The 11925-nt window shown below is 40.4% G+C and overlaps 1 protein-coding gene across 2 annotated transcripts in view; it reads left to right on the forward strand.

The window, feature by feature from the left end:
* The first annotated feature begins 3504 nt into the window (after positions 1 to 3504).
* scn4bb (sodium channel, voltage-gated, type IV, beta b) overlaps positions 3505 to 11925 on the forward strand; it is a 19165-nt gene continuing 10744 nt past the window's right edge. For both annotated transcript variants that reach the window (XR_006054403.1, XM_014333502.2), the window contains exons 1-4: positions 3505 to 3863; positions 4109 to 4361; positions 10905 to 11068; positions 11171 to 11390. Coding sequence is in view for 1 of the 2 variants with exons in the window: in XM_014333502.2 (XP_014188988.2) it covers positions 4277 to 4361; positions 10905 to 11068; positions 11171 to 11390 (469 nt within the window). In the remaining variant the exon portion in view is untranslated. The remainder of the gene's footprint in view (positions 3864 to 4108; positions 4362 to 10904; positions 11069 to 11170; positions 11391 to 11925) is intronic.

The following is an 11925-nucleotide window of genomic DNA, read 5'->3' on the forward strand; positions in this document are numbered from 1 at the left end:
TGTAAACCTAATCTGGGCTGCCATGTTCTCTGCAGAGAGAAGAGGCTTTCTCCTTGGAAGCTCTCCAAACACGCCAGACATATTCAGACTATTTCTAACTGTGCTGTCATGAACTGTAGCTTTTCACATGCTAACTGAGACCTTTTCACTGCTGTTTTTTGTACACATCATTCTAACCTTTCTCTTCGCACATAAATATATCTGTGAAATGCACTTTATAAAATAATCTTACTTTTTTTATATAACTGTACTTACAGCTGTCAGAAGTATATGTATACACTCATCATGGGCATGAATGTCATAGTAATTTAGGACTTTTAACGATTTCTTTGTTCATTTTCCAGGATGGAATGATTACACAGTAAACATTTTAATTAATGTAAAAAAACAAGAAGGTGCCCAAGTTTGGCATGTTTCATGAAAGTGAAGTGAAGGTGAGGCTGTACCAGTTGTCAAGCATGGCAGTGGTATAACCATGCTCTGAGGCTGTTTTTCTTTAAGTGGTACAGATACATTACATGTGATTGGGGGCGACCGTGGTTGGGAAGCTCATCTTGTAACCGGAAGGTTGCCGGTTCGATCCTCTCTCCAGCTCTGTCTGTCCTGGTCATTGTGTCCTTGGGCAAGATACTTCACCCTACCGCCTACTGGTGTTGGCCAGAGGGGCCGATGGCGCGATATGGCAGCCTGCAGGGCAGCTGTGGCTACAACTGTAGCTGCCTCCACCAGTGTGTGAATGTGAGAGTGAATGAATGGTGGAATTGTAAAGCGCTTTGAGTGTCTAGAAAAGTGCTATATAAATGCAATCCATTATTACATTACACAAAGTGGGGTAAGAAGGAGAAGGAATACTTCCAAATTCTTTAGCTTCACCTCAAATCAACAGATAGACAGTTGGAGCGTGAACACGGCGGCATACATTACATCAAAACTGGTTTTGGAATGGATAAAGCACACTAACATTAAGCTGCTAGAATGGTTTTCCCAAAGCCTCAACCCTGTTGAAAATTTTACAAACTACACTTGAAAATCAGGTCAGTTCAAGAAAACCAACCAATTTAAACAATCTCTACTAATTCTTAAGAGAGGAGTGGTCAAATATACAAGTAGATTTATGCCAGAAGCTTGTTGACGACTACCAAAAGCATGTGGTTGCAACTAGCTAAGGTAATTTTACCAAATATTAGTGGGGATGTTTGTATATATTGGCCTGTGTGCATACTTTTGACCCTGTGTAGATTAGAGAAACTCCAAAATCCTTTCAATCTTGTGCCTCAATTCTTAGTTTTTCAAACTTTTTCAGGCTGTATGCTGTAGAATTATTCCACCCTGTAAAAAGTTCAAAGAAATCATTTAAACACCAACATTAACATCGCAGTCATGCAGCAACACAGGAACCACCAAGGTTCAAGCCTGCAACATTATGGAAACTGCTGAAACACCAGCGTCACTGTCCACAGTGAAGCAAATGTCACGTAGCCTCGGACTGAGAGTTCATCAAACAAGAAAGACACAAGAACTACGAAGTGTATGCAAACTTCTGACCAGAGCTGTAGTAAGGCTAACACGAAAGGATTTTTACTTGTACTGAAGTATTTTTACAGATTCACGTGTTTTGCTGCAGTAAATCCAGATACCAAGATTTTCTTTTAAAAGTCTGAGGTAAACTTGAAAACATCTGCAAGTCATAATGCATTATGTGAGGGACATGTCTACCGGTAAATACAATATAATTATGTTTTGTACTGGCTGTAAATTGACGTGCTCTCTGTGTAGTTACAGTCATCCTGCACAGGTCTGCAGTAGCTCTCTTGTCTTCCTGCAGCACGATGCTGTTGTTTTTTTCCCTTATTGCAGTTCTGGAAGAGTTCCCGCTGCTGCTGCATTGATACTCCAGTGGAGGGGCCTGCAGAGGAGAGCAGTGAGCCTGCAGCCTGCCCACGTTATCTCCCACCCATGAAACGTCTCCACTCTACCTGCTGTGACCTTGCACCAAACCTTACCTACCTGTACGGGTTTAATAATGGAGGCGTGAATAATCCACATCAGTAATCCCTGTTAGTGTATATTTGAAATCCTATGATTATCTTACTCATAACGTACGTGGGATTACGCCATTCAGCCCCATGCTGTTTAAACAAGCACAAAGAAATAACTTTGCTCACTCAACTTCTTATGAATAATACTTTAGCTTACATACCAACATGCATGCAACGCCAAGCCCACTGATTGTATCATATACTATAGAAATAACAGTAATAACATAATATTTCTATTGCTGACTATCTGAAGTTTTGCACAACTAACACAAAACATTAATGTATTTTAAAGAGTGTATGAACTTGTAAATTAAGAAACAGAAAAGGTGCAGTTCGTTATTCCCCCCAAATAACACCTTTCTCAATAATCACAGCATCAACTTGCAAATACGAAAACACAGTTATTAGCATGTAAGGCAAATACTTGCAGTTAAAGCCCTTGGAATCGCAAATCTCACCATTTCTTTTTCTTGTAAACGGAAAAACAAAATTTAAAAAAGTACTATCAGCAGCGGAAAACAAGCATGCATGGATGTGAGCAGATGTGAGTTGTCCCTGTGTCCTCTATTTGTCTAGCTGTACCTCGACTCAGGTGACAAGCTCTGTCACATGGTCTCTGCTGCATCCTCGTTAAAACTCACAAATCTCTCTCTTTCTTCTTTTTTTGTATTTGAAAAACCTTTTGTGACCATAGAGGCACCTAACAGATGGAGTCTGACAGGCAAATAAATAAATAAACCAATCAAATCTGTAAGTTAAGTGCTAAGCATTTTCTGCTGCGGTGAATAGTGCTGACACAAGGCATTGCTGAGCTGTTGTTGACTGATGGTCTGTACATTTATGGCAAAGAAGCTGTCGTGCTTTAAAAAAAATGACTGTACACACTCGTGTATCATAATGGACTTACAGCAGAGTTTTAGCAGATTAAAGAACAATATAACAATACACAAGATAGTGTGACTTTGTATGCACTAAATAGGGCATACTGCACATAAATATGCTAATTCATAGCTCTGAATGGTAATGCGATGCAAGAAATCTTCACCTTACAAGACAAAACGACAGAACAAACAAAATAAGAGTAGGGGGCAGCTTTTAATGATTACAATTAAAAGAAAAAGACATTTTAAAACAAGTCTGTGCAAACAAGAAGCTACTTTACTGCTTTCCTCACCCATTGTAAATCTCTCACGTTGCAAAATATGGTGTTGCCCAGGAAAGAACGATGAAAGAAGTATTCATGATAGGAGCTTTTAAATGTGTGTCTTACAGGAGACCTGGGGGATCTGTGGTTACGTACCCAGCCTCCACGTCACCCTGCACTGCAGAACTTTTCTCTGAGCTTCATAAACACTGTCAAAAGTGCCTGGGTGTGTACACCAATGGGGGGGTGAATGAGACAAGGAGTTGTCTGGGGCATTGGAGGGGGGGTGGGGGGGTGCAGAGGTGAGGTAAGAGAGAGGTGGCATGCAGCCAACTGAGAGGACAGAGAAAAGTTGGGAGTTAGCCGGAGAGAAGAACAGGGAGATTTATCTTCACTGAGGCTGTGCTGAGGAGGGATAAGAGCCCCGGCGTTTTCCCTGGATGTCTGTCTCTCGGTACCTCTATTTTTTTGCTTACATCCCCCCTCTCTTATTTAATTGTCGCTCTTCTTGGCTGGCACTGCAATGTGGCTGTCTCTGCAGTGAAAGTGCTGCCTGGCAGATTCTCCTTGAGTGAACCCTGGTTGCGCAGTGAGTGCTGCTCTGCCTCCGTCCTGTCCACACTGACTCAGCTGTGCATGCAGTTGGTCAGCCTCTGAGTGAGCACCAGCTGCAGGAGCAGGTAGGCAGTAGCAAAGTTAAACTGTGCTTATCATCAAGTCATGTTTCTTTTCACTCAGCATCCTTTATTTTTATTTATTTATTTATTTTTAAAAAAAAGGTTATTGTATGTGTAGGAGACTTGCATTTTCTGTGCACTAATATAACTTTTTACTGTACTGCCTGTGTATTCATCGCGACAGATTTTAGTTAATTAACCTTTTTCCTTCCTTCTCCTCACCCTCCTCCTCCTCTGCCCACCGACAGTACCTTCTAAAGGAGTGCTACCCTGAAACAGCTGCAGGTGCAACACTTGGAGTACACGCATCCACAGAGCAGCTTCCTGATTTTTCCAGTGGACAGAGTATTCTCCTAGCTTTCGGGGCCAGTGTTGGATACTGCAGCATCATTTGTTTTGGAGCAGCTCTAGCAGCCATGAAGGTCCGGTGGATTGGGGTTGAACCCGTGAGGCTGGGCCCTCCACACACAACCTGTGGCCTGGTCTTCTCTTTGCTGCTTGGTAATGTCTGTCTTTCTTTTTATGTCATATGATGTGTGCAGTGTTAGAAAGCTTCATCTTTTCCTCACATCAGTATTTATTCATGTGTTTAGGTAGAATAATGATGCTTTGGTATTTCTAGGTCTTATACTGACCTTCATCTCTGACCTATGCACAACAATTTGTGTAAGAAATAAGAAACACTATGATTATTTTTGTTTGGGTTGTCCTTGGTTTTTTTTGTTGTTGTTGTTTTTTTTTTTGCATGATGTTGCATTTTACATATTGCTCTGAGCCAGATGGAGTAGAAGTAGGACAGTAGGTGGAAGTCTTGTAAACTAACTGGTTTTGTTAAATTCATATGAGTCGTAAAGTTTTGATGGCTTTTACAAGTAAGCACAAAGTAACAGTACAAGCCTGAGATTATTTATAACCAACAGATAGGTAATAATGTGGCTTGACACTTCAAATAATCATTCAGAGCTAATACTTGATGCTGATACTTGTGCTTTGAAATACCCACATCCTTTTTAGAGTCATAACTTAATTTCTATTCATGCCTCTCTTGGGGCATCAGTGCACCAAACACACATTAAACATTTAAAGCTCCCTTGTTTAAAACATCTTGTGTAGGAGATGTAGGCTGTAAGGTTCCCTTATTGTCCCAGTCCATTTCAAGTCCTGTAAGGTGCATAAAAATGAATCTATTGCAATAAATAGCCTGTGTTTCCCACTTTTAATACCAAATTCTTTTCTTTGCATTGTGTTACATTCACACACAGGAACAGATGAGTAACTGTCACTGTCTGGCCAGATTTTTCATAAACAGATCAGCGATTTTTCACAGGTGTTCTTTTTTTTTTCTTTTTTACAATGTAGAAGAAACTTTCAAGAAACACGTGCAGAAACTGCACAGTAGGCCAAATCTGCAAATGCAGGTGGCCAGCAGCGAGAAAGATGCTACAGCGGTTAAACCATAGCTCAGGACAGTGATTATATTACAGGAGTACAGAATGATATTTGCCTTATGTAATGCATTTATTGTATGATGCACTGTAAGGTGCTTTACAGGATATGGCTAACAGCCTGAACAGAGAGAATAACAGTTTTATAGCCACATGTAGGATAAAGAGAGGCAGGTACTATGGAAAATAGATTTTATTTTATTTCTGAGTTATTATTACTATCTGAATTATGACTTAGACAAATCATCTTATGTCTTAAGCATTATGGCATTGATGGGCTTGATTTTGAGACAGTGTTTAGTCAGAACCTTTAAAAGGTAGATGTAATTTTCATGGACGGTATGTGTCTTTATTTTACCTTCAAATAATGATCTGTTCTTGTCCCCACATAGCCCTCACAGTAGTTGGTGGTTTTTTGCATACATCGGTTAATAAAAAAAGAAGAAGAAAATGTTGACATATGTGGGTTAGAAACTGGAACACCAGTGTGCTACTTTTATCTGAAACACCAAGACTCACGAAACAAGTTTTAATGAACAGTACAGAAGTTGGATTTAGAAGAGAGCAGTAAATACCAAAAGGTTTTCATTGTGTTAGGGATAAAACAGAAAGAAGATGGTTTTTTTTAAATTTCCTGATCTTGTGTGAGCAGCTTCAGTATCTACACTGATAGCAACAGTGTCCTTGTACTGGAAAATGTGTTAGTTAAGGACACACAAAGGGGCTAAAAGAATGAAAATAAAATCAAACAAATACTGTGAAAAAACTAGTGATAAAAGAATAAAATAAGACATGCATGCATGAGACTGCAGAGTGATTGTGCTGCTCTCTCATTACTCCTTTTCTGGGCTCACTGGACTGCATAGGAGCAGCTGAGGAAAAGATTAGAAGGTGTGATTTCTTTTTTTGTCAGGGCAAGAGTGAGCTGAGAGTGAATCGATAGCATGCACACTTACAGTGCCCCTCCCCCGTCTTTCGCTGTGTCAGTTTGTGTTTCCTGTTCCTCCAAATGGTGCTTGTGAGATGTTGACCTTGAGCATGTTATGCACAAAGTGTCCACAAACCACAGGGCAGAATCACAGGAATGTTACAACGAGTGTAGGACATGTTACTACTCTCATGCAACTACTGATCATATAATAGGTCTGTGTTAGTGTTTCTCTGCATTAAATCTCCAACCTGCAAAACACACTGTCAGCATGTACTTTACCTCACATCCTTCACAGGAAGCACTAAGCAAAAGGCACATTAGTGGTGTAGGCCAGAGAGAGAGAGGAGAGCTTCTGTCTGTCCTCGACCTGCTGAAATTATATACTGTAGCCATCTGCTGTCTGTGACCTTCACACAAAAGCAAGTGCTAAGTTCGAATGTCTTACAGTTGTGGTCTGAAGTTTACATGCACTCATCACGGGCATGAAGGTTAAGGTAATTTGAGGACTTTTATGATTTCTTCAAACTGTTCGTCTGTACATCTGTAATGACTTACAAAAAACAGGGATTGGGTGTTTTCTCCAATTCACACTGGGCCAGAAATATACATTTACTCACATAAAACATTCAGTAAGTGGGGTTGAAAGTTCTACACTGTTTTGGTTTTTGGTTTTTTTGACAAAGCAAAGGCTTATTAACTACTCATGGTCATGACTGACTGCAACTGGAACATTGGAAGTCCAAGGTGAAGATCTCAGGAGAATTGTAGATTTACCAGTTGGGAAGGTCTCTTGTAGATTTTTCAGATATGTCACCACTTCGCTGAAGTCTGTTAGAAGTCCCAAACTGGCAACCTCAGATAAGAGGCAATTGGTTAAGAGGTCCAGGAACCACAGGGGCTCAAGCCTGCCATGAATGGAAAACTACTGGAACTCCAGCATCACTTTCCACAGTGAAGTGGGATTCCCATCATCTACTAAGCGGGCATCGACCAAGGAAGTAGATCGTGTGCCAAAATCAACACTTTAAAGCTCAGCTGAAATTTACAGCAACCCACCCCTGTTTTAAGGTCATTATAGATGTGCGCTGTCATTTCACTCTGATAAAAGAACAGTTCAAAGAAACTGTTAAAGGCCCCAAATACCAGATCATGGATGTCCATGATGAGTGCATGTTAACTTTTGACTACAACTGTATACCTGATATAAAAAATATATATCAGGTATACATAAATTGAACATAAATAGATAAAAAAAAATAATTGAATTGAAATACATAAAGTATAATCACAGCACACTCTGATGCTGATGCATGCTGATGGTCCTTGGTGTGCAGTTACAGTTTTCACAGCAAAGTCACAGCAAGGACATTATGGTGTTCTCTTACCAAGGGTTTGAATTGTTTAATGCTATTAATAGAAATAATATCTGTGGTGTTAAATATATTTTCATAAAAGAAAAACTTAAGTAGTTGATAGGATAAATAATTTGTGATCCATGCCCATTACACGCAGTGCTAGTAAGCAGTGACTGTGTGTATCTACTTAAAAATGGTACAAAATAATCTAAAAGGTGACTTTTCATTGTTAATCGTGCACCTCTTTTTACTGTACAAAAAAGTACAGAGCACAACATGTATTCTCCTGCCCATGAACATAAAAAGTTGAAGGTTTTCAAATCGGTTTTAGCATGATACTGAGGAAAATGTATCTGTGTTACTGACATTATAATAACGTTGACAACTGAGATATGAAATGTAAATGATGGGCTGACATTGTGGGAAATATCCCTTATTCACTTCCTTGTCTAAGTGCTACACTTAGACCACATTTCTCATGAATATGAACTAAAATCCAACCATCAGTAATTCTTATTGCTGATGACTTTTTATATTACGCAAAATCAAACAAAATCTCGTCTTTTTCTTGACTTAAAAGCAGCGATGAACTAAAATCTCTACAGGAATTCACTGTTCCCAGGTCAAAAACACCCCAGCATGTAGCATCTATCTTATTTATTTACATGTGTTTTTCCCCAAATTAAACAAATAAGATGCTATGAGTCAGTGGAGGTTATCAAATCTATTTTACATTACTGTGCAAAAGACTTGAACCACATCCTTCTTCTCATTTCTTTATATTTTGCAAGCAAAATTGGTGCAGTGTTTTTATTGAAAAGTGTAAACATAATGGAAATACAGTATATAGGCCAAAAACAGAGATTGTATGATACTCATGAGCTTGAAAGTCAATATTTGGTATGACCACCTTTATTCTTCAGCACAGCCTGACTTCTCATCAGCCGCTTTCTTCTCATTTCTTTAAGTATTCCTCAGGAATAATTCTCCAGACTTCTTGAAGGACATTCAAAGCTCTTCTTTGGATGTTTATGCCTTTTGTTCTGTTCTCTGTCAAGATGATCCCACCCTGCTTCAGTAATGTTGAGGTGCAGTTCATGATTTATATTGTTAAGCTGCATGTTTTTCTATTTATGTGTGCTTTTACTGCATCGGCAGTGTGTTTGGGATAATTGTTATTATTTCAGATGGTATTGCGTGAATCAAAGTCAGACAGTGCTTTTCAGTTTCGATAAGATCACCAACACCGCTGGCTAAAATGAAATCCCAAACCATCACAGAGTCTCCCAGCCAGGGGGTGCAGATGGCATATTCTCACTGTACCTCCATCCTGACAACCTCCATACATATTAACAATGATTTGATCCAAGAATTTTGATTCCTCGCTCTATATGACTTGTTTATTTTCAGTCCTGTTCTTGTGTAATTTGCCATAGCTCAGCCTTATATCCCTGTTTCCCATTAAGGATGGCTTCACAGCTCCAACACCATTGTGAAGTTTGCTGACGACACAGTGGTGTTGGGCGCCATCTCCAACAACGAAAGTCTGTATTTCAGGTGTTAGCATAAGCACATAATAATCTTTCATTGCAGGTGCAACTGTAATCATGTTATACACATATTGCATAATTAAAGGGTTGAAGCTCGGTCAAGTTAATTAATGGTTTGAAGCTACGGGCAGCGCGATGTCTGGCCGATCAATGGAGCAAAGTTCAGCTATTGAAAGGTTGCCTACATGTTTACAGTATAATTTACTACATGTTGCCTGTGTGCATTCAGCAGCCTGCTGCACTGGAGTTTGCCTGGTAACAGATGACGTAGAGGGGGGTCATGTACTGAGGTTAACACACAGACACATAGCCTGTCTGGGTAAACTGATTGCAAGTGTTGTTAAGTCTAGAAAAGTGTAATAACAGGATGCATCTGGGAGGCGGTGGAGGAACTGAAAAAGGAACTGTTCTGTTTTAGTGACGCGAGTTACTGGTCATCATAAGTATAAATATTACACCCACCTATTGTCAGGCGGGAGATGGAGCCTGATGTTTTGCAGAGCCCATCTTCACCACATATATGTGTTTTAATAAAATCATTTGTGTTGACCCACTATGGACTTTCAGTCGTATGTCTCTTCCTCAAAAATTCGAACCACGACACGGCCTACATGGATGAAGTGAAGAATCTGGCATCATGGTGCCAGGACAACCATCTCCAGCTGAACGTTGGCAAGACCAAGGAGCTGGTGGTGGACTTCAGAAGGAGTCAGCACAGAGACTACAAGCCCATTATCATCAATGGAGCTCCAGTGGAGAGGGTGCAGTCCTTCAAGTATCTCGGTGTCCACATCTCCTCAGACCTGACATGGCTGCCCACATTCAGGTCCAGACCAAAAAGGCTAGGCAGCCCTGTACCACCTACGACAACTGAGGAAGTTCAGGGTCTCTCCAAAGATCCTCAGGATTTTCTATACAGGCGCTGTGGAGAGCATCCTCACACAGAACATCACATCCTGGTTTGGGAACAGCTGTGTTAAGGACCAAAAAGCTCTTCAGAGAGTGATCCATATGGCAGAACGCTGCTGCAAGATTGCTCTCCCCCTGCTTCAGGACACTGAAGATACTGAAGGGCCCGTCCCATCATGGCAACAAACTGGTCCAACTTCTGTCCAGTAGAAGGTTCCGCATCATCCGGGCAAGGACAGAGAGACTCAAGAGGAGCTTATATCCCCAAGCCATTTATAGATTCAACTAATCAAATTATTTTTTTATTCTCAGCTGTGTGTAACAATGTGCCTAAAAATACAATATAAAATTGGTTCTTTTCTAAGTTTTCTGCCATGAATGGACACAACAATTGTTCATCCTTTTAGTTAGATACATATTTTATGCTTGAATAATTCAGAGGTCAGTGACAAAAACCATTCCTATGAAAATGGTTAGGTACAAGGACTGCACTAAAATTAAATAAAAAAGCAACCAAAGAAAACCTTTGACCTTCAGAAAGCCTGGAGAAATATTGCTCAAGAGCCTTTAAAAAATGACAAATAAAACAGACAACTTGAAACAAATATAAAGAAAGAGTTGTTTAAATGCTTTTTCCCGGCCTTGGTATCAACTAGTTGGTAGGTGTAGTTGTATATTTAACAAACAGATATGAAATTACTGCCGTTCTTCTAATCTAACTCTCAGCAAGAAAGCAAATAACCAAGACAAAAAAAAATTATTACACCAGCATACAGACCTCACACTATGGTACTGCTCTGTAAGACTGGTGTATGTCCTATCTTCATGTTTTTTGCCATTCCTCTGCTTTTCAGGTGCGTGGTCTGCTCAGGCCCTTGAGATGTCTGTCGGGAAAATTCCCTTCCTTCAGGCAGTGAATGGGAGCACAGTTACTTTGCCGTGCACCTATGCCAGCTGTATTGGCATTGAAAATCTCTACTTCAACTGGCAATTCAATGACAACGGCACTATGCAAAAGGTAAAAACCTTCCACGTGATTCAAAGATTTCTGTTTGTTTTTTTCTAACTTGTGCAGTCGGCAGCAGTTTTGAGATGACTGATATCTTGCTGATCCCATCAGGTCTGTGAGTCAGTGATACCTTCAGAGGGGGTGGTGCCAGATGTGACTATATTCCGGGAGCGTGTGGAGTTTGTGGGGAAAAACCATCATAATAACGTCTCCATCTTGTTGTTGAACATCACCTTTGAGGATGGGGGACAGTACACGTGTTTTGGACGCAATCCCAAAGAGCACCACAAGAACCATAGTGCCATCTTCAACCTCATAGTGGTTGACGAGTGTGAGTGGTCATGGTCTATGACATATGCCACAGTGTCATCTAATTTATTTTTCTTTCATTACAAAATTAAATATATCCTGTTAGATTTTAAGGACATCATTGTTAAACTGTAAACCAGCTTTTTTCTGCCCCATTGAACTAGTCATTTGAATGTTCATGTTTTCACACTGATATACACCAATCAGTGCATAACACCAATGACCACTGACAAGTGAAGTGAACAACACTGATCTCTGATATGACCACCGACCTAAGCACTGTTGCCGACCATGTGCTCCCTTTGATGGAAGCGGTAATCCCTGTGGACTCTTTCAGTAGGATATTGCGTTGCAAAACAAAAAAAAAGGTTCAGGAGAGGTTTGAGGAGCACAGCAATGAATTTGAGGTGTTGACTTGACCTCAAATTCCCCTGATCTAAGTCCAGTTGAGCATGTGCTGGACAAACAAGTCAGATAGATGCCCTGGAGCCATGCCTGGGGAGGGTGCCCGAGGGCAAGCGTCTGGTGGCCGGGCCTTAGTCCATGGGGCCTGGCCG

The sequence above is a fragment of the Haplochromis burtoni genome, unplaced genomic scaffold (genome assembly GCF_018398535.1).
Source record: "Haplochromis burtoni strain Fernald_Lab_line unplaced genomic scaffold, NCSU_Asbu1 Contig_56, whole genome shotgun sequence".
Taxonomy (NCBI): domain Eukaryota; kingdom Metazoa; phylum Chordata; class Actinopteri; order Cichliformes; family Cichlidae; genus Haplochromis; species Haplochromis burtoni.